At 41.7% G+C, this 23,467-nt stretch overlaps 1 protein-coding gene across 3 annotated transcripts in view; it reads left to right on the forward strand.

Annotated features, from left to right (window-relative positions):
* Positions 1–23,467, forward strand: part of zfhx3b (zinc finger homeobox 3b) — a 462,160-nt gene that overhangs the window by 133,200 nt on the left and 305,493 nt on the right. For all 3 annotated transcript variants that reach the window (XM_080186784.1, XM_080186783.1, XM_080186785.1), the window contains exons 2-3: positions 2,783–5,487; positions 21,223–21,719. In XM_080186784.1, coding sequence (XP_080042910.1) covers positions 2,829–5,487; positions 21,223–21,719 — 3,156 coding nt within the window. In that variant the 5' untranslated portion in view covers positions 2,783–2,828. The remainder of the gene's footprint in view (positions 1–2,782; positions 5,488–21,222; positions 21,720–23,467) is intronic.

Genomic DNA, 23,467 nt, shown 5'->3' on the forward strand with positions numbered 1-23,467 from the left:
AGAATTGTTATTGAACAAACGGAGGCCATTTGGCCAACCGTGTCTGCACTGGCCTGCCAAATGAATATCATGGCTTAGTACCAATTCTCTGCCTTTTCCCTCAGGCCCTGTACATTGTTTCTATTCAAATAATTATCTTATGCCTTTTTAAATGCCTTGATTGAATCTGCCTCCACTACTCTTCCAGGCAGTGCATTCCAGACCTGCATTCGTTGCGTGAAGAAGTTTTTCTCTACGTGTGAGGGCAAATCATGTTTGATTAACTTAACTGAGTTTTTTGACAGTATAACAGAGTGTGGTTGAAGGCAATGCTGTTGATGCTGTCTATACGGATGTTCAAAAGGCTTTTGAAAAAGTGCTAAGTCTTAGACTTGTTAGCAAAATTAAAGCCCATGAGATAAAAGATCAGGAGCATCATTCCTGGCACTGTTACCTTGCAGTGCCAGGAACCCAAGTTCGATTCCCGTCTTGGGTCACTGTCTGTGTGGAGTTTGCGCGTTCTCCCTGTGTCTGCGTAGGTTTCTACCCGCAATCCAAAGAAGTGCGGTCAGATGGATTGGCCATGCTAAATTATCCCTTAGTGTCAGGGGAGCTAGCTAGGATAAATGCATGGGGTTATGGGGATAGAGTCTGGGTGGGATTGTGGTCAGTGCAGACTCGATGGGCTGAATGGCCTCCTTCTGCATTATAGGATTTTATGATTCTATGACATGCCAAAGATGGTGGTAGATGTGGAATTTGATGGTACATTCCAAAAGGAAAGTTTGATAAAAAACAGCAAACAGAAAAGGTATGGGAAAAGAACACAGGAAAGCGGGGATGACAATCTGTCCTTGAATGGCCTCCTGTGTTGCACTATTTCATGAGGACTGGAGCACAGTGGTGAAGAGGGCATCTTTTGATTGAGACATCAAGCCAACTGTGCCTACCAGCTTGGCTGAACTTAACAGATCCCATAGTACCATTTGAAAAAGAGGAGGGATAGTCCAGTGTACTTGCCAACATTTATCTTACAACCAGCACCACCAAAAACTGATGACCTTGTCGCTTACCTCATTGCCATATGTGGGATCTCACTGCATATATTTCGGCTGACATGCTTGTCTACAAAACATGAGTCACTACATTTCACATGTAATTCATTTCCTGTCAACTGCTTTGAGATACCTTGAAGTCATAAAAAGTGCTATATGGATGCACATGTGTTCATTTTCCCCTTAGACTTAAAAGGGGTTAATATTACTCTCCTCCATCAGTTACGAAATTGCTGATGCTTCTGAAATCTTCTGCAACCCTTATTTAAATGATGGTGGTAGAATATTCACCTTCTTTTGTGAAGCTGCAAAGTCATACATGGCTTTGAGTGTGTGCACTATAAATCTCATTTATAATTAGTGACAGTTTAGGCACTTGTAACTGAGCAGATGTCAGTCAACGTGAAGCTCTGTGGGCAAACAGTATTACTGTTCCAGTCCTCCTGCAAGGTAGAACTACAGACAATCCACTTTAGACTGTAAAAAAAACATCGGTAATTGCATTACAGGTACTTGCTTTTTGTTGTATTTTTTTAAAAAATAATCTCATTTTGATGAGCGATGTGCACAGAATGCCACAGATTTATCTAGCCTTCAGTCAGCTTGCTGCTGGGTTGGTTTTCAAAGTGGAAATTTTGTGAATAAAGTATATTGATTGAACTTGGGTTAAGTAAATGTTTGCTTCACTAGTTCATCACACTGTCATTCCAGTCGGTGGAGAGGGTCCAACAGTACCAACTCATTGTCATTCAGTAATGTTCGTAACATAGACAATTACACTGATGCAAAACTGCATGATTTATATCCAGTTAGGACCCAAGTGCTTCTGTCGCAATGACGTATTCTGGGATTAGTAAGAAAACGGTTAATAGTTGGAACCTTACAATTTTTAACGTCAATTTTCTCTGGTCTTGCTGTTGTGATTTACCACTCTAGTGTTGCCTTGGTGTAAATGCACATATATTCCATTTTGTTGATTCATTTGTTTCCTTTTGGACCAGCCCTGTATATGTTGTTCCGTGTGTGTTGCACTCAGATTACTGAAAATTCTTCAAAGGTGTCCCCTGCCTGATGGAATTGCAACAGAAATGACTCTCGTCAAGGGTTCTGAGTAAGATTGTTTGAACCTATCGTACACCATCAGCTGCTCAAATTCAGGCGTAAGACGGGCGCTGACTGCAATCTACAAGATGTCATGCTCTTACCCTTCCCCAGTAGCAAGACCTGCTGCCACAATAAATCCTTCTTCGAGATTAACCTTTACACTCTATGTGGACAGTGTTGACCAAGTTCAGTGGGTTGCGTTTCGCCTGATCACTGGGTGTACTTTGAAGAGCTGGTGAAATGGATATTTACCTTTCTCTTTCACAATCGTTTCAGTGCTATTTGCTTAGAAATCACAGGCAACGTGTGGGTGAGCATCTCATGTATGTGTAGGATATTCCTCTGTCTGCTGTTTTAACTCCAGCATGAACCCATTCTGTTTGGAGAAAGCTAACACCTCCTGCTAAAATAGTAGGCAGAGAAATTTCAAACCAATGAATTCTACCTTTGTCTGCATACATTGCCAACAGTGGGCTTTGGAATTTGATGGAATGTTAATCTTGAGAGTTCTCAGTTCTGTGTAAAATGTAGAAGGAATATATTACTCTCAGTATCAGTCTATCTTAAAGTGTTTGGTAACAGTGTGCCAGATATAAGAGTTTATTTATACACTTATTTATTTACTATTTTCTTTCAATTTTTAGGCCCCTGCCGGACTGGATGCAATGAAACGCTCATGTAGCCATCAATATGGAAACCTGTGACTCCCCTACCATCACTGGGCAAGAGGATGGGTGCAGCACCTCCCAGCATCAGGAATGGACTGAATCCAACCCCCATGTCTCTGATAAAGCTGCTTCAATGGAGTCTGCACGAGAGAACTGCGTCCCGTGTGAGAACCTAAGGACATCCTTCGACGAGTGCAGCTCAGAGACTGCTGCAGCGGCTGTTGTTTCACACAGCTCACTGTCCACCAAGGAAGTCAGCTGCAACGAGTGCTCATCCTCATTCTCAAGTTTACAAAAGTACATGGAACACCATTGCCCGAACTCCCACCCTCAGCTGCTCCAGGAGGAGAGTGACAGTGAAATGAGCGAGGCGGAGGAAAGCGACGTAGAGAATCTGACTGGGGAGATTGTCTATCAGGCAGATGGCTCTGCCTACATCGTGGAGAATGTGAACCAGCTAATGCAAAGTATCCAGTCTGGAGGGCCCAGTGGCAGTAGTGTTCTTCCAGCATTGTTCATGAACTCTATGTCCAATGCCGGGAACAAGCAAGGGGAGTCCACCTCCGCAGCATCCGTCTCTGTCTATCCACAGATCATCAACACTTTTCACATAGCCTCATCTTTTGGGAAGTGGTTTGGTACTGATCAGACATTCCCAAATACCTCAGCACTGACAGGCATCAGTCCTGTCTTGCACACTTTCCGTGTTTTTGACGTGCGACACAAAAGCAACAAGGATTACCTGAACAGTGATGGCTCTGCCAAAAACTCTTGTGTATCCAAAGATGTCCCTAACAATGTGGACTTGTCTAAGTTTGACAGTTTCGTGCTCTATGGCAAACGAAAGCCGATTTTAATGTGTTTTTTGTGCAAGTTGTCTTTTGGATATGTGAGGTCATTTGTAACGCATGCTGTGCATGACCACCGAATGACCCTTAGTGAAGAGGAGCACAAGCTCTTAAGTAATAAGAACGTGTCTGCTATCATCCAAGGGATAGGCAAAGACAAGGAACCTCTTATAAGCTTTCTGGAACCAAAAATCAAAAACTTTCAACACCCTTTAGTTTCCACAGCTAACCTCATTGGCCCTGGTCAGAACTTCTATGGTACTTTTAGTGGAATCCATGTTGATGGTGATGAGGCTGTCCAGGCCGGTTTGGCTTTATTAAAAGACTCTGAAGGTAACACGAGTGCAGCTCAGCAGCCTCATTCAATCCCTCTGGCACAAAGTGCTCTGTTGAACCTTGGAGGGCTGACGAGCTCAGCCCTAAAGACCCCAATTACCTCAGTCCCTCTGGGCCACCTTGCTTCCGGGCCTACCAAAATGTCAGAGAGCAAGGATTTGGGGATGGAAATTGAGAAGAAAAAAGCCAGTGGAGAGTTTAGTGCTGACAGTAGCCTCATAGAAAAGGCGGACTCTGCTGAACAAGCGGAGGAAGATGAGGAGTGCAAAGAACTGTTCCCAAACGAGTCGGATGAGGATGATGATGAGCCCCAGGAAGACCCTGAGGGTGACGCATGTAGCAGCAAGGAACTCGCTCTCTCAAACCAAAGCATTTCTAAATCTCCTTTAATGCCTAATGTGCTAAACCCTTCTCCAAGGGGCACTTCTTCTTCTTCTACTTCTTCCTTTGTTGTTTTCGATGGTGCAAACGGGAGGAATGCAGTGAGCTTGTCAAACGACAGTGCAAGCGGCGATAGCAGTGTCGGTAATACTGAGAGTAATAGGACGGACTTTGTAGATGAAAGTGCCAATAAAGACAGTGCCACAGCTCCTGAACCAAATGAACCTGTCGATGGCGAGGAAGGAAACTGTACCTCCCATCATCAGCATGCCAGCACTCCCTGCGACCTGGGGGGTGGGGAATGCTCATCCGGAAGCAGCGTTGAGTGTCCGAAATGCGACACGGTCCTGGGCTCCTCCCGCTCCCTTGGTGGGCACATGACCATGATGCATTCTCGGAACTCATGCAAGACCTTGAAGTGTCCAAAGTGTAACTGGCACTACAAGTACCAGCAGACGCTGGAGGCCCACATGAAGGAAAAGCACCCAGAATCCGGTGGCTCATGTGTGTATTGCAAATCTGGGCAACCTCACCCTCGGTTGGCCCGGGGCGAGAGCTATACATGTGGTTACAAGCCTTTCCGATGTGAGGTGTGTAACTATTCCACTACAACCAAAGGCAATCTCAGTATTCATATGCAGTCCGACAAGCATCTCAATAACATGCAGAACCTACAGAATGGCGGGGGCGACCAAGTTTTTAGCCACACTGCTGGAACAGCTGTGGCGGCTGCAGCAGCTGCTGCCGCCGCGGCCGCCAGCATGAGCACCTGCGGGGCCTCCTCGCCCACCAAACCAAAAACCAAACCCACTTGGCGGTGCGAGGTGTGCGACTACGAGACGAATGTAGCCAGGAACCTGCGCATTCATATGACCAGTGAGAAGCACATGCACAACATGATGCTGCTCCAGCAGAACATGAACCAGATTCAGCACAACAGACACTTAGGCCTCAGTAACCTGGCACCTGCAGAGGCTGAGCTTTACCAGTACTACCTGGCCCAGAACATGAACCTCCCTGGCCTGAAGCTGGAAAATGCAACTGACGCACAGTTTATGCTGGGTGGATTTCAACTGGACCCATCAAATCCAGTATCAGCACTTGCGCCTGCACTAGGTAATAAATAATAACTTTATTACTTCAAATATTTTCCATGTATTGTTTAGCTATTGTGCGATACATACATAAATGCACATATATTTCAAGATACGAAATGTCATACGATCTAATGTATGGGGATGGTAGCTTAAAGTAATGATATTGAGTCAGTGGTCCAGAGACCCGGAGTAGTGCTCCGTAGACCCAGGCTAGTGTTCCACAGACCTGGACTAGTATTCCATAGACATGGACTAGTGATCCAATGATCCAGACTAGTGCTCCAGAGACCTGGACTAGTGCTCCAGAGAAGTGGATAAGTGCTCCACAGACCCGGACTAATGTTCCATAGACATGGACTAATACTCCAGTGACCCAGACTAGTGCTCCAGAGACCTGGATGAGTGCTCCAGAGACCTGGATGAGTGCTCCAGAGACACGGACAAGTGCTCCATAGACCCAGACTAGTGCTCCAGAGACCCAGACTAGTGCTCCAGAGACCCAGACTAGTGCTCCAGAGACCCAGACTAGTGTTCCAGAGACGCAGATTAGTGCTCCAGAGCCTTGGATTGATGCTTCAGAGACCCAGATTAGTGCTCCAGAGATCCGGATTAGTGCTTCAGAGACATGAGTTCGGATCCCAACACAGCAGGAGGGGGGAATTTAAATTCAATTAATTAATAAATCTGGATTGAAATACTATCTCGTCATGAAAATACTGGATTGTTATAAAAATCCACCTGGTTCATGAGTGTCCTTCGGGTAGGAAATCTGTCACCCTTAAGCAGTCTGACCTACATGTTCCACCAGATCTATAACTTGTAACTGTTGTGTAAAAGCCACCACACTGTGCAGGAAGCATCATAGGTATACATGACTGCAGCTGTTGACTTCTCAAGGGCAATTAGAGTTGGGCAATAAATTTTGGTTTTGTCGGCGATGCTCACATACTTCAAAAAATTTCACATATTATAGGCAACATCAGCCTATGAAAGTGTTGATTCTGGTGGGGCTGTACACTGGGAAATGATCACTCAGATTGATAGACAGCCTGATAATCATTTGTCCTTGAATTGGGTGGGTTTCAAAAACCTTTTTGCGATAACTGCCCTGGAGCATGTCCATGATAGCACTTATATGTAAAAAATATTAAAACTGAATGTGAAATGTTAAACTTCCCATAAAAAGACTAGATTTTATGGTCTTTGAATAAAAAGCAGTGATGTAAATTGTGGTCTACATTATAAAGGGATATGATGACCTCTATTTGCAGTTTAACAGTTAACTGTAAATCAGCCTAGCATACTTGTCCCCAGACAGATAGATGACAATACATAATGTGAACAGTAAAGAGGATATTAAAAAAAATGTTTACTATGTTTTTAAGTAAGATCAAACACAATTGAGTTAAAAAGAATGTGGGACCATTTTTTATGGTTTAACGGAGATTTTCATCCACAATGTCTGGAGTGTTTGGCTGTTTTGCCATTACCAAGAAGTTGCCCATTAATTTTAATGTGAAATTTGATTTTGTTATGAGACTGAATGACGCTGCAGTTTCTTTATTATTTTTTAAAAAAAGCAATGTTCAAGCTTCACTTGACAAGTTCTGAGAACTCCCTAGTAGCCAGCAAAGGAAGATGGGAGGTTGCTAACTCATCATTAAATGTATCATTCACCATCAATGTTAGAATATATAGAAATGATAGGAATGGAAGATTATTGATTCATCACGAAAAGTCATAATACTTCTAATAAGGATCTTTGCGTAACATTGTCCTGTTAAGATTCTGGCCTTGAGCAAACAATCCAAACCCAAACGCTCTGAAATGAAGCTAATCTACAAGACCTAATCCCATTTTACAATGCTAGATAATTTGAATTTGAATAATTCATGCCATAAGACAATGTAATTGGTGTCATTCAAAGGCTTTTCTTGAGTCAAATGATTGAATTGAGTTAGCAGGCCTTAGTCCAAAGCAAGCCCCATGCCCATAGCAGAGTGGCTGATAGTAGTTCCATTTGGATATTTTGCTCAAAAGTCTGATTTAGAAGAGCCTACAAAATCTTTCAGCATCACTTCCTTTTAGTATTCCCCAAAATTTCTATTTCGGGGCAAAGGGTCAATATTAAGCTGTGACTCAGTTAAACTCTCACATGGAAGCTAAGTCAGGCTATCAAAACAAAAGACATGAAAAGACATCTGCATTCCTTGGTGCCTGTTCCATTCGCAGCATAATCCCAACTCACCGGCTTCCTAACATTTTTAGTAGTTCCATGGATAGGCCAAAAAAGGGGAAAAAAACCTGCCGTTATTTTCAAGAGAAGAGCTGGATAATTCCCCTCCAACTCTAAGTTCCATTAGGCCATAGCTTGCCACACTCATCTTACGTAAGAACATAAGAAATAGGAGCAGGAGTAGGCCATCTAGCCCTTCGAGCCTGCCCCGCCATTCAATAAGATCATGGCTGATCTGTCGTGGCTCAGTTCCACATTCCCGCCCTCTCCCCATAACCCTTAATCCCCTCTCTTATCAAAAACCCATCAACCCGCGTCTTAAAAATATTTAGCGAGGCAGCCTCCACCACTTCAACGGGCAGAGAATTCCAGAGATTCACCACCCTTTGAGTGAAGAAGTTCCTCCTCAACTCCGTTCTAAACCGCCCCCCCTTTATCTTGAGGCTGTGCCCCCTAGTCCTACTGTCTTTTTTGAGCGGGAAGAGTCTCTCCACCTCTATCCTATCCATCCCATTCATCATCTTATACGTCTCAATGAGACGTAAACATACCTAAACATACTTCTGGTCTCCTTGTCGTGTTGCTGTCCTTATCATTCAGCAAGGTTACAAATCTCTCCTGAAAGAATTACAAAGTATCTCTTCGTCTGCCCTGTCTAATAGTTGCCTGTTCCAGGGAGGCAATTTGAGAGGAGAAATATATTCTTGTGTTTAATGTATTTGCCCAAGTATTTTATCAATGAATTCTATTATTATAATCATTTTGAACAGTTTTCTCCCAAAACTGTCGCACCCAACAATTTTATTAATCTTTAAAAATACAACTGAACTCAATCTCCTGATGTTCCTCCAGAATAAATAGCTCTAATTCTGACTCTATCTTGATGACTTAAAATATCAAAGTTTAGGAAATATTCTTGCCTTGTTCTGAACACTACACAAGCCTTAATATTCTAAATATTATGGCAATAAGAAGCTAAATAATGTATAATGTTCAAATCTATGTATCTTGTATAATTCCATTTAGTGGAATGTCGAAGAAGAAATGTTCCACACATGATCCCCTTAAAAATTGGAGCATTTTTTTTCCCTTTGCAGTGTTTAGAAGGATTTTATCCAGAATCCAGCAAGTCATGGGTATCTGGGGTGAACTCATTGGGGATCTGTTTGTTATTTTCATTACAGTGTTTGGGAAAGCTCGTTATTACTGATTTTAGGATGTTTCAAATAAATCTCGGGGAAGGGAACCTGCCGTTCTACCAAGGCAGGCCTGGATGTGACATTACATAGTTGACTTTTTAATATCCTTTGAATTGGCCAAGCCAACAATGCAGTTGTACAAACAGTTCCTTTTCGGGCTCGCCATCACCATCAGGGCAAATAGGAATTGACAATAAATGTAGCCATGCCAGTATTGTCCAAAACTTTGAGATTTTTCTTAGGTACTGACTTCTCCCATCTTCAAGAAAATTTAGCATTTGTTATAGAATCCCTACAGTGGAGAAGCCCTATTCCTGTAGCCCCTCGTATTTACCCTGCTAATCCCCAGCGCTAGGGTCAATTTACCATGGCCAGTCAACCTAACAGGCACACCTTGGGATTGTGGGAGGAAACCAGAGCACCTGAAGGAAACCCACGCAGACATGGGGAAAATGTGCAAACTCCACACAGACAGTGACCCGAGGCCGGAATTGAACCCAGGTCCCTGTTGCTGTGAGACAGCAATGCTAACCATTGTGTCACCGTGCCGCCCATTGTTTTATCATTCAAATGATTAATATTTAGTTAATATTTTCCAATAAGAATACAATGTGTAGATTCTTTATAATATAAACTTCAACAAGCATTTACATACTAAATACCTCCACAAAGATATGCAAATATATGTTTTATCTGGTTGTTTCTGCATAGCTACACAGTTTCACAATCCTTTATGTAGAAACAATCTGATTTTGTTAAGTACAACTAACTTGTATAGCATTTGCACTTGTTTCAATGTTGACTATTATTTACTGAAGCGACCATGCAGTAAAAGATTGAACTTGCCTATATAATATCTTTCATCCAAAGCACTCCACCACCAGTTAAGTACTTTTGAAACGTAGTCATAGTTGTAATGCAAGAAAAATCCAGCCAATTTACACACGGGGAGGTCCCACACATTGCAATGAAATAGTTACCAGAAAATCTCTTTTTAACTGTTAGTTGAGAGATAAATGTTGGCCTTGACACCAATAGGACTCCCCTGCTTCTCTTCAAATAATGTCCACCTGTGTGAACAACTCTTTGTTTGCCATCCCACCTGAAGGATAGCACTGCTTAGCAGCACAGCACCTCCTCAGAGTTGGACTGGTGTCAACCTAAATTATCTGTCAGGATCTCTGCACTTTGGGCTTGAATCCATCACCTTCTGACTCATAGGTAATGAGACAAGATTGACAATTTGGGCTGTCTGGAGGGTTTTCAGCACTGTGGGCCATTGGTCGCTGGAGTTCAGTTATGCACTCTTCGAGTCATTGTACTGATGTTTCTTACTGGATTGGAGTACTTGGAGTAAGTGACAGCAGGGAGGGCAGAAGCATTGGACCTGCCAAGTGCCATGGCTAATTGGAGATTGAAGCATTAACCTGACAAATAGTTCCCATCATTTCCCTCAGGATGGAGCACTATGTTCTACAAGATAGTGCCGTGTACCATCAACGAGTTTGGCTGAGCACCAATAAAGTGCATCGAGGGTAGGCTTTAAACTCAAGGTCTCTAATTGAATGTCTGGCACTGCAATGCTGGAGCTGCGAAGCCACAATCATTATATAATGTGGAGCCCTAACATATAGCACAAAGAACAAGTCACTGTAGTTTAATTATGGGTTGGAGATCAGTTGGAGGAAGTTACTAAGTGTTCAGTATGAAAAAAAAGTGATGTGAAGTGCTTGAATATTTTCAAGTTTGAAGTATTAGTTGTGTTTGCCTGAGCCTTAACTTGAGCAACTGCCTTCAAACTAATCAAATTAGGGTTGGAATGCTGGCATTTTGAATAAGACACCTAACAATTTATTGCCACTATCCCAACAGTCAGTCATTTTGTTTGCCAAAGGATAAATTCCAGGCGAAACTAGACTGACAATCTGACCCTATGCTGCTCTCTTGTCATTTCAAGTTCCTTGTTTGTTTGTTTCTATTTTTTAAATATTAACCAAGACACAGTTAACGTTTGTCCATTGTTGGTGTCAACACCATTAATGTTGTATTTAATAGAGAACAGAAAATGAATGCACCAATAGACTACACACCTTTCACAATAGGATAATGCAATTATGAATCATTGGTAGATGGTGATGGTCTGATAATAGAATTTGGACAGAGTTTCAAACAAAAACTTAAGTAAGACATAATTGAATCCAAAAACTACTGAATTATTGGCCATCCCCTCCTCCATCTCAGCCCCCTGCTCCTTCCCTATCAGGCCACATGGAGAATAATGCATCTCTCCAGTCTTCACAACAGTGTTTTAAATAAAAATTTTCCCTTTGATTCTGGCTGAATTTTGTCTGTTGGTTCAGTAGCTCTCAGCGGCGAGAGAGAAAAAAAATCATCCATATTCTTGTATTATTAACAGTAACATGTTCTTGTAAGAATATTGGACTTGGATTTCTGCCAGCGCACATTATAATATATTAAATGTAATCTCCTGCAAAGTGATTAAAAAAGATCAGAGTGCCTTAGCATATTTTAACACATTGTGCTGAATCCTATGACATCTGTCACTGAACTCATGTAGTGGGAGCTGGAGTCTGTGTTTTTTTTCAATAATATTGTTAGAAAGAACCTCTTCGTAATGGGACCTCTTGGTAATAGGACCAACAGTGCTTGTTGAGTTTGCTGAGTCCCCTGTGGCAATGGTGGCAGGTTGCCAATATAGGGAGGGAAAAGAAGGCTAGAAGAGGTTGCAAAATTGGGCTCAGGTGGCCCTTGGCTTAATTAGGAATAATGTAAAAATTATACAGTAATATAGATGTTCATAAGATAAGAAATACACAAAATTATAATTGGGCTAATAGTCGAAAGGTTCCGACTTTACAATTACTCGTATTTATATTGCTTCCATGTAGAGCTGATCCTTTCGTTTAAACAGTTTAATGCCTGTGTGGCATTTAAATCCTAACTGCAGTGTTTTATTGTCCCAAAGGTGTTTTGTCAAAAATAATTTTTTGAAATTGTTGGGAGCTTTTTCAGTAATATTCCGCAATTAGTGGTGCTATTGGCTAGAAAGTAAAGAGTTAACTATATAACATTGTAAACGCCTGCAGTAAGTTACTTGGTAAGTGCCAATGTGTTTTTTGCACAGACTTGTTTAAGCATCACAACTTTACAATTAAAAATTGATCGCATGTAACTAATTTTTACCATCTGTTTAATTCTCCTATGAGTTAGAATGCTTACATTCTAAGATGTGTAATACTAGTAAGCCCTTTATATAATGTCATTCCCAGTTCATTGGATCTTATCCTCAAGCAGTCTCCAAGGCTGTGTTGTGCCTACAGTTGTCAAACCCTTTCAGAAACAACAGGTTTTACTGTCATCTTTTGCACTTCTGTGGTTAGTGCATAAAACCGTGTTAGGTTTAGACTTCATTCATCTATTCAATCCTTAATCAGCTGGGTCACTGGGGTCACCATTGTTAAAACTTACTGTATAGTATGCAGTAATTGGAATGGTTAGAAGATGACACTATTTGTTTCGGATACCTGTAAATTCATGGACACCACTTTGTACTTGGTGATTTTTTTGGGAGGAATTTACTACTCAGAAAGGCGAATGCCAAAACAGAGAGATGGAGCAGCTCAGGCTGTGTAGAAGTATAGTTAGATGAAAAGTTAAACTTTGAGCCAACTGTATGTCTTAATCTCAGTCTTAATTCAAAGAACAAAGAAAATTTCAACGCAGGAACAGGCCCTTCGACCCTCCAAGCCTGCACCAACCATGCTGCCCAACTTAACTAAAACCCTCTACGCTTCTGGGGACCATATCCCTCTATTCCCATCCCATTCATGTACTTGTCAAGACGCCCCTTAAAAGCCACTACTGCATCCATTTCCACTACCTTCCCCGGCAACAAGTTCCAGGCGCCCAGGCGTGTAAAAAATCTGTGGTGGGTGACCATTACAGAGAGTTGGAGCACCTCAGGTTGTGTAGAAGCATAAATAGATGAAAAATTAAACTTTGAGCCAACTATGTGTCTTAATCTCAATCTTAATTCAAATAACAAAGAAAATTACAGCACAGGAACAGGCCCTTCAGCTCTCTAAGCCTGCACCTTACCATTTCTCTTACCATTCCCTGACCATTTCTCGCAGAAGCTATCTTGTAGTAACCTGAGTCAAATTGGCAACTACTGCCAGATTAAGTTCCCCTTCTTTTTGCTGGGAACTACACTGAAACTGTCCCAATTCATTCCATGTATGCAGTTCCCTCACAGCTAGGAGATATGGGAGACTTCCATCTCATCAGCCTTGAGCTGGAGTTGAAACCAACTCCCAAAGCTAAAATGCCAGTGACTAACCCTCTGTACTTTCGTACTGCTTCATCATTGATACCCTAATGAGTTGGCAGAGTATCTTTCATTGAAAACATTTTTCTCCTTCTTACTGATGCATGGCAGCCTCTGAAAGTGCATTGCACATCCTTTACAATGCGCTGTATGTGATACACTTAGACATTTATGGACTGTTTTCAGCTTGGTTGATGCACTTACCCAGAGAGTCACTGTAGTTCAGAAGCTCACATTGTCGCTACCCGATGTGGTCTTATTGGCGAGGAACCCACTGCAAATGTAATAAAGGGATCTCTACTGATCTCAGCAAAAATTAGGTGCCATGTCAGCAGTGTTGGGAGGGGAGGAATAAACTGCAAGATTCAGACAAGTTAGATATCAATGCCTCTTAGGTGCCTGGTTATTTGTAGTCTCCATGAAGTTATTTCCCTTCACACTCAATCAGAATCCCAGGCGTATGGCTTAGCAAGTTCCAAAGGAAGTAATATAAAGAGTGGGTACATGTGGCAGAGCTTCATGTTTGACATAGGATCACAGAATCCCTATAGTGTAGAAGGAGGCTTTTGGCCTATCAAGTCTGTACTGACCACAATCCTGCCCAGGCTCTATTCCCATAACCTCATGTATTTACCCTGCTAATCCTCCTGATGCTTGGATCAATTTTGCATGACCAAACCACCTAACCTTTGGAGTGTTGGAGGAAACCGGAGCACCCGGAGGAAACTCACGCCTACATGGGGAGAATGTGCAAACTCCTCAGAATTTACCCAGAACTGAAGCCGGGTCCCTGGTGCTGTAAGGAGGCAGCAGTGCTACCCACTGCGGCACTATTCTGCATGATCATTACCTTATGGCCAAAGTTGCTCAAATAATCCAAGTCACAAAGTCAATGCACCAAAAATAATCAGATTTTTGAGTGTAACTTTGGAATAAGTTAGAAAAGAAGAAATGTGAGTATCTGATGAGTCATGATGGTTCATAAAATAACAAAAGGGATTTGTTCTTTTGTCATCTCAGTGACTGCAAGGTTAATTTGGTTCTCCTGTTCATTGGTGACAAGTTAGTTACTAAGGGAACATTATTTACCAATTGTTCCATTTGAGTGGGTGGAAGAGAAATGGCTATTGAGATTTTAAATGGAAAACATATTCTGTTCATATGTAGAATGAAGGTGGCACAATGGTTAGCACTGCTGCCTTACAGCGTCGGGGACCCAGGTTCGATTCCCAGCCTTCAGTCACTATCTGTGCGGAGTCTGCACCTTCTCCCCATGTTTGCATGCGTTTCCTCCGGGTGCTCCGGTTTCCTCCCATAATCTGAAAGACATGCTGGTTAGGTACATTGGCCATGCTTAATTCTCCTTCAGTGTACCTGAACAGGCGCTGAAATGTGGCGACTAAGGGATTTTCGCAGTAATTTCATTGCAGTGATAATGTAAGCCTACTTGTGACACTAATAAATAGTAAATATTTCTCTGAAAATTGAATTCCATGTTATAAAACTCCTAAAGTAAAAGCTTTGATCACGTGCTATCTATAGAGAAAATGCCTGGATCCAGAGCTGAGACTGTTGACCAGAGAGCACTTAGCAGGAAACCCACACAACGTACCATCATGTACCCTTAGATTTGGGAAGGTGATGGCCTCTCAGTGTTATTGCTAGATGATTAATCTAATGTTCTGGAGATGCGGGTTCAAATCCTGCCACGACAGATGGTGGAATTTGAATTTAATTTAAAAAATCATGGAATTAAGAATCTACCGATGACAATGAAATCACTGTCAATTGTTGGAAAAACCCATCTGGTTCACACTAATGTCCTTTAGGGAACAAAATCTGCCATCCTTACCTGGTCTGGCCTAAATGTGACTCCAGAACCACACCAATGTGGTTGACTCTCAGCTGCCCTCGGGCAATTAGGGATGAGCAAGAAATGCTGGCCAGCCAGCGTCGCCCATGTTCCTCTGAATGAATTTTAAAAAAGGCTCAGAGAGCTTTCTTTAGGTCTCTTAATAGTCATTGAGCAAAACAGTCGTTCTGATGGTTTCATATAGCCAAATTATAATCTGATCTTTTTCACATTCCTTTTTTTTGATGCTGCTACAAATCATAGCTGCAAGAGTTCATTCCTGCTCCCCCTTCTCATATCTGTAATCATAAAAATCAAAGCCTACTTTTAATAAGTTTCTGGCTTGTGAATTACTGAAGGTACCAAAACACGAACAAATGTTTTAAACCTTAGGCTCCATGTATGCCATCTCTCATATGTTGACAATTATTGATCCAAAATGGGGGAGAAGATTGGAAAATTAAGATCCACAGTATGTTGATAGTTGCAGCATGTGCGCCTAGCTGCCTCTTCCCCTTGCATACAAATCATTCATTGTTACTTTAATGGTGGTTAAACCATGCAAACTAAAACAAATTTTGAGACTTTTATATAAACGAAGTGAATCATACCAATACAGATAGAAATTGTATACCTTTCACTAACATATAATATTAGTGTCGAATGTTTGGAAATACTGCAAATTTTTTGGATTTCTAGACAAACTGTCATTTTATAAATACTTCTGAAGTAAAATGTGCCAGCAAATGAATCTCTGCCTGTGTTTAGTCTCTCCTCTGCTTCCTTTGCAGTGTGTTTTTTTCTTATTCTGCCATGGAAAGTTGTAGCATCCCATCTTTGGTTTATTCACGTGTACCTTTCAAAAAGTGCTGTATCATTTTATTTACTATTTGCATATTGTTGCTTTTCATTTTCACAATTTCTGTGTTTCAAGTTTAATGTAAATGCAGCAGGGTTTACAAATTGGAAGTGTTTGCAGACTATGAAATTCTGTACTTGTACAGAAACTCATTGTTCATTGAACACTTCAATTAATTAGCTGCAGAAAACTCTTCTCTGCCGCATCGTGTGTTCCACTGATTTGACTACGTTGAGGGAAGTTAACAGATTCAAGTCTAAATTGCAGTAAATTTAGTGAATGTTGATACAGTTCCACCCTGTTGTAACTATTGTTGCCTTTGTGCTCACAGTTATACTTCATTCTTGGGTCACATGCCAATTATGGCCACGGAATGTAAAGTTGTGCAATTTGGTGGGAAGAATAAGGAGGCCACATATTGCTTGAATAATAAGAAAGTAAATGGGAGGAGGTGGCATAGTGGTATTGTCACTGGACTAGTAATCCACATGCTTTGGGGACCCAGATTCAAAACTCACCATGGCAGATGGTGAAATGTGAATTCAGTAAAAATCTGGAAATAAAAGTCTAATTAGCGATTGTCGTATAAACCCATCTGGTTCACTGATGTCCTTGCGGGAAGGAAATCTACCATCCTTACCTTGTCTGGCCTACATGGGATTCCAGAACCACAGCAATGTGATTCTGAAATGGCCTAGCAAGCCATTCAGTTTAAGGTGTGGACAATAAATGCTGGCTCAGCCTGCTATGCCCACACTCCACGAATGGATTTTTAAAAAAAGACCGGATGGATCCAGGGTTTAGGTATGTTAATCAATAAAAGTACAAATGAAGGTCTGTGAGGTCATTTAACAAACAGAAGTAAACTAAGCACTCTTGTTCATTTCTAAATGGATAGAATTTAAAAGAAGAGAAGTTGTATTAAACTTGCATGGGACCTTGGTTCGAACATACGTTGTATACCATGCACAGTTTATTATAAAAGGCATTGAAAAAGATGCAAAAGAGATTCGCAAGGATGGAACTAGAACTGAGAGGATATATCTATTAGGAAAGGCTGAACAAAAACACAAGGATAAAACCGAGGGAGGTCTGATTGAGGTCTTTAAGAACATTTGATAGGGTAGACATGAAGAGCATGTTTCCACTTGCAGGAGAGACCAGAATGGGAAATCATCGATGTAAGATAGTCATGAGTAAATCCAATTGGGAATTCAGGGAGAATCCTTATTATTCCAAGAGTGGTAAGAATGTGGAACTTTTGCAACCACAGGAGTAGCATAAATATACTTAAGGGAAGCTGGACAACAGAATAGAAAAATATAATGATATGTTTAGGTAGGGAGAAGTGGAGGCTTAATGGGTGTATTGTCATTGTGTTCATTGACTACTTGGACTGAATGTCCTGCTTCTGTGCTGTCACCTCAGTGTAATGATGAGATAGCTGAGGAATCTGTTCTGAAGCCTTTGGCGGTGCTGATTTGAGTCGGCTGCCTTACTATGACTCCCATCAATTCTCTTCCATGTGCTTACAGCAAGATCATGAAACGAGATTTGGAAGGGTTGGCAAAAAAGTTTAATGCAGGTCCACTGTTACCTGCTATCAACTATATTTTATCTATATATGTCCCATGTCAGTCACATATGCAAATGTATTGTTGAAAGCTCAAAAATAATGACCAAATTAGCACACGTATGCACGTTTTAATCAGCAGATAAATACAAAGCTAGCAATACGTGAAATTAGACTTTTTTTTGAATTTTTCAACATGAAAAGACATAGCCAAAATCAGGATTCAGTTTGTGATGACCTTCACAACACTCATCGAGTATACTGAGAGAACTGCAACCAAAATCTTCTCTTGGGTTAGGTATGAGGCTTCATTTGGGTTTAAAGAATTTTGATGTGCATTGATTAATATGTAGAAAGCTAGCGTGATGATTCAATTTGAAAGGCAATAGGCACTGAAACCAGTGTTGTGAAGAATGTTTATGGGACCAGTTTGAAGAAGTCTTGATTTGCCATGATCATAACATTGAGTTGGAACAGCCATAGGTTATGGTGGCAGACTACCCTTTCCTTTGCATAGCAATACTCATGCAGTAGTTTATAGTTTTTTATTACTGTCATAAGGTAAGCTTACATTAACACTGCAATGAAATCACTGTGAAAATCCCTTAGTTGCCACAATCTGGTACCTGTTTGGGTACACTGAGGGAGAATTTAGAATGCACCTAACCAGCACATCTTTCATGTTTGAGCCTCGAGATTGCAGTTCAGTAAAAGAGACACAAGTGCTGCTACTTCATAAACTTTTTTCTTAGATCCAACTCCATGTACAATTCTCCACCAACACCCAGTGCCACCTGTAGCCCGTTTATGTAACAGTGACTTATACTGAATAATTGACATCAAATTAAGACTTAACTGGAAGGTCTGTTAATCCGTTCGTAATATTTCAGACTGTGGGAGGAAACCGGAACACCCAGCGGAAACCCACGCAGACATGGGAGAACGTGCAGACTCTTGCACAGACAGTAGCCCAAGCTGGGAATCGAACCCAGGTTCCTGGTGCTGTGAGGCAGCAGTGCTAATCACTGTGCCACCGTGCCGCCACTAATATTTGGTAGAGGCATGATGGCACTGCCAGACAGAACAAGGAAAGCACCTCCTCTTTCCGATAGTTGCAGTCCCTGAATTTGCTTAAGCTGTCTTGAGACCAGTTGCTTCCCAAAGGAGACAGTTGAGGGAGCATCACCCCTTCCTTGTCTTTTCACCCCCTCTTACACTTTCTACCAATCAGGTGAAGAGCAAAATTGATGAAGACTTAGTGAAAGGTTTCCAGCTGCTTGGACAAGGGAAACATAACATCAAACATAGTAACAAAACCACATTTTACTACTGCCTTTGTTTCAAACAGACTGCTCTCTTCAGCTGCATAAGGTTTTTAACCTTATTGCCTTGCTGCCTGAGGTTTTTTTAAACACCCTCTGAAGAAGATCACTTCAAAAGGCTGTTTCCGAGAACAAATCTGAGTTTGTGTTGCCAGGGTTCGACAGGAATTGGTTAGTCCAAATGGTCTAGCCATTAGGAGTCTGAATTCACACTGTGTGAGCGGCACAGTGGTTAGCACTGCTTCTTCACAGCGCCAGGGGCCCAGTTCAATTCCAGCCTTGGGCGATTGTCTATGTGGAGTTTGCACATTCTCTCCAAGTCTGCGCGGGTTTCCTCCGAGTACTCCAGTTTCCTCCCGCAGTCGAAAGAGGTGCGGATTCGGTTGATTGGCCATGCTAAATTGACCCTTAGTATCGGGGGAATTAGCATGGTTATGGGGATAGGGCCTGGGTAGGATTGTCTGCAAGGTCTCCTTTTGCACCATAGGGATTCTATGATATGAAAACTTTTATTCAAATTTACACCAGCTCTGATTGGATGGGTTCACCCAGTTCTCAGCCAGACCACTAGATGGAGCATTGCAAGGTTGTAGAACTTCACGTCTGGGCGAATGGAGACCTGAACAATGGGGTGGGGGCACCGAGGGAGCACATAATGCCACTCTCTTTTATTTAAAGGAGCAGAAATTTTACACTGGATTCAAAGCTAACTCTGCCTAAGAACTGAGTTTCTTGAACTTAGGAAGTGCCATTCACAGCTGTAGAGCTTTTATGCTATAAATAAAGAGCTTGTTGTTATTAATTTACTGTAAGTTGGACAAGGTCAGCTCTTGGTTTTGTCTGGTCAATGATGTATTAAAGATTGTGTAGTAAGAGGCATTAGACGGATCTGTACAGCACAGAGGTTTTCACCTTCCACTGATGAGATCACCCATCGCACTAGCACTGACACAACTCTGTTAAATGGATGTATTGACGCAGTAATGGGATAATTAGCTCTACCTCTCTGCTGTTGCTGAAACAAAGCACAAGTTTTGCTACAGCTATTTAAAACTGCTTCGCATACTGAATATATATTTTAAAATTTGCCCTTTTTCTTCCAAGCTACTTATTTCTTCACCCTGTAGCTGAAAGCATTCAGCTTGTTGTGCCTTCTCCTATGTATGCCAAGCAACAGACAAGGAACAGTTTTGCGTTCCCATTCTATAATTTGTTTGCCCCGAAAAGCCTTCATTTTGCACTTACAGACAAAATCTTACATTGCAACTGATGAGCGCCTGAAATAGATACAAAGTCCTTGAATCACCAAGGAGCTCTGTAGCTCAGTCAGTAACTGAGTTAAAAAAAAAGACTTGAATGTTTTGGAATGACACAGTCAATTAGGAACTCATTAAAAGAGCCTTAACTAAAAGAGTGGATCCCTCCTTCGTCTTCCAGATTCTAATTGATCTAGAATGCCCTTTAAAATTTAATTTGGGCTTAAGAAGTGAGAAATCTTGCAGCACTCAACAAACTGGGGAGTATGGAAAGAAACCCTTGGAATTAAAAAATATCTGCAGTGATATAACTAAAAAAAAATCTCAGTTTGAATTGCTTCTGACTTGAGCCGTTTTATGGGGTCCAGATAAATGGAGAAGTGTCAGATTCCAGGATAGGTTCATTGCTGTCAGCAGCCCCTTTCTAAGCTGACACCAGAATGGTCACCATCATCGCTGTACTTGGGTGCTGACAGTAATTAAAATGAATAATGGATTTTTTTTTTAAGCTGCATTCTAAAGTGATGTTACTCCCAAAATTGCTGACACAGGGGACACAAAAGCAAGTAATTTTGAGCTTGATCAGACCACGTTTTGACTGTGTTTCCTATTGCTACGTGCACACTGAGTGTTTAGCTTTGAAACCTGTAGAGGCTAAAGTTTAAATCTAATCTGGCATTAGCTGATAGGAATCACTGTCCCTGAAGGCTAATAACTGATCACAAGTAAAATGAGTTTTGACCATCTAGTCTTGTATTCAGGGACGTGAGCCTTGAGCAGACTCTTATGCACAGCTCACCATCAACAAATCAAATGAATATACATCTGTCACTATCGTCTATCACAGTTGAACATGGCAGGAGATTTGCCATTTTATTTACATGAAGCCCTTCCATGCTGCAGATATTATCCCTCGATATTTGTGGGTAGATTTGACCTCATTAACAGAGGTAGCATTGTCAATGTTAGCTTTAGAAGAGGAACTCAAGACTATCAGATCAGTGGGTTTGTTATCAAGCCAATATCTTACAGAGTATGAACAGCGCTCTTCATCCTTACTGTGCCTGTTACTAATCTCATTTATGCTTTCTGTTTTTGGTCTTGTGCAGTTGGTGGTGAGATTCCTCTTGACATGCGACTGGGAGGTGGGCAACTGGTGTCGGAAGAACTCATGAACCTTGGCGAAACATTCACGACCACAAATGACCCTTCCTTGAAGCTTTTTCAGTGCGCGGTCTGCAACCGGTTCACGACAGACAACCTGGAGACACTCAGCCTGCACATGAACATTGAGCGCCACCTGCCCGAGGAGGAGTGGAAAGCAGTCATTGGCGACTCCTACCAGTGTAAGCTCTGCCGCTACAACACCCAGCTCAAGGCCAACTTCCAGTTGCACTGTAAGACAGACAAGCACGTGCAGAAATACCAGCTCGTAGCACACATCAAGGAAGGGGGCAAGGCCAATGAGTGGCGGCTGAAATGCGTGGCGATTGGGAACCCAGTGCACTTGAAATGCAACGCATGCGACTACTATACCAACAGCATTGAGAAGCTGCGACTGCACACTGTCAACTCAAGACATGAGGCCAGCTTGAAACTATATAAGGTAAGAAAAGCAATATCTTCCCAATGCAGATTTCCCCTAACGGTATTGGTCAACAATCATCAAAATCCTCTTCATGCTGAAACTCCAGAAGAAATTTCTTGGGTTGTTCCGCGATGGTCACGTTTACCTCTGAAATAAGCCTTCCTTGCAAAGTTTCAGTAACTACTGGAACGTTTGTAAATGGTTTCACTCATCCAAAAATATGAAAGTTAAAATCTGTGCTTTTGAATGAATATTTGTTGTACAACTGGTTAACGCAATAGTCCTTGAAGAGATGGGTTTAGGTGAGAAACAAAATGTTCAAGTTCGATGTGTTTTGATTTAGGGAAGGGAAAACTGTTGTCAATTCTAATGGTGAATTGAGACTATGAAGTGACTTGAGGATCCTGCATTTAGTGTAAGTGTTGTTGGCTAGTTGGGAGAGCCAAGGGCAAGGGCGGGGTGCGTTGTCATGAGACAAATTGTTTTGCTTTTTTGAAAATAAGGGAAAGCTGGCCTATTTAATCAGGGTTTAACATCAAGCTTTCTGATGACTGACCCTTCAGGCAATCGCTCAACAGGTTTCACATGACTAATTGCCCAACTTAGCTGCTCGACTCAGTAATCAATACCATCATCCATTTTGCCAATTCATTAAAACGTGGGGTACAGATGTTGCCTCCCATTGCAGCACCACCTAGGGTCTGTAAAAAATAATTGCATAAATGTTCAGACTGAATTTGTTAGGTAAAAGTAAGTCATTATTATGACCTTATCACTTCTGCCACTCACTTTATGTATCTGCTCATCGTGTTTCACCTCTCTTACATTGTTTCATAGCAACTGCAGTGTGTACCATCCACAAGATGCATTGCAGGAGCTCACCAAGGCTCCTTTGGCAACACCTTCCAAACCCACAACCAATACCATCTAGAAGGAAAAGGGCAGCAGATACTTCAGAAAGCCACCACCTGGAAGTTTCCCTCCAAGCAAATCACCATCCTGACTTCGAAATATGTCATCGTTTTTTCACTATCGCTGGATCAAAATTCTGGAACTCCCACCCTAACAGCACTGTGGGTGTACCTACACCTCACAGAGTGCAATAGTTCAAGAATTCAGCTTCCCACCACCATCTCAAGGGCAATTAGGGATGGGCAATAAATGCTGGCCCAGTCAGCAGCTTGCACATCAGAAAATGAATTTTAAGAAAAGGATGTGGGTGTCACTGTCAAGTCCAGCACTGATTACTTATCCTTTGCTGTCCTGAAGTTGATGGTGGTGAACCACTCATCATTTTCTTTCCTAAGGTTACCCCATATCAGTTCAATCCAAATGCTTCAAGCCTTGCTCAACTCAAGTTCAAAAAGAGATGTATAGATCACAGAGGCTCTTTGGCCCATCTAGTTCATTCTTTCAGAAAAAATACAGTAATGTTAAACTGCCTCTTGATTGACTTCAGAATTCATCGCCAGTATTGCTGGTACTAACCATTCTTTTGAAGAGGAAATGTTTCTTGACGTCATCGGGGAATGTTCTTGACTCCTGTGTATCTCCTGTAGTCACAGTTCAGCTTGAGATAATGCTCAAAAATTAGCTTTTTGATTTTTCACTTCCATGAAGTGCCCTGCTATATGTCTCATTCCTAATTGAAGAATCTACAATTTCTAGCTTTTCTTCAACTCCATCCACTTGACGTCAGAGATCTGTCCTGAACCCTTCTCCTCACCATTTTGAGGGCTTGGATGGTTTCCTTTGTGACCAGGACT

This window comes from Carcharhinus amblyrhynchos, chromosome 4 (genome assembly GCF_965287045.1).
Source record: "Carcharhinus amblyrhynchos chromosome 4, sCarAmb.v2.hapA, whole genome shotgun sequence".
In the NCBI taxonomy this organism is placed as follows: Eukaryota; Metazoa; Chordata; class Chondrichthyes; order Carcharhiniformes; family Carcharhinidae; genus Carcharhinus; species Carcharhinus amblyrhynchos.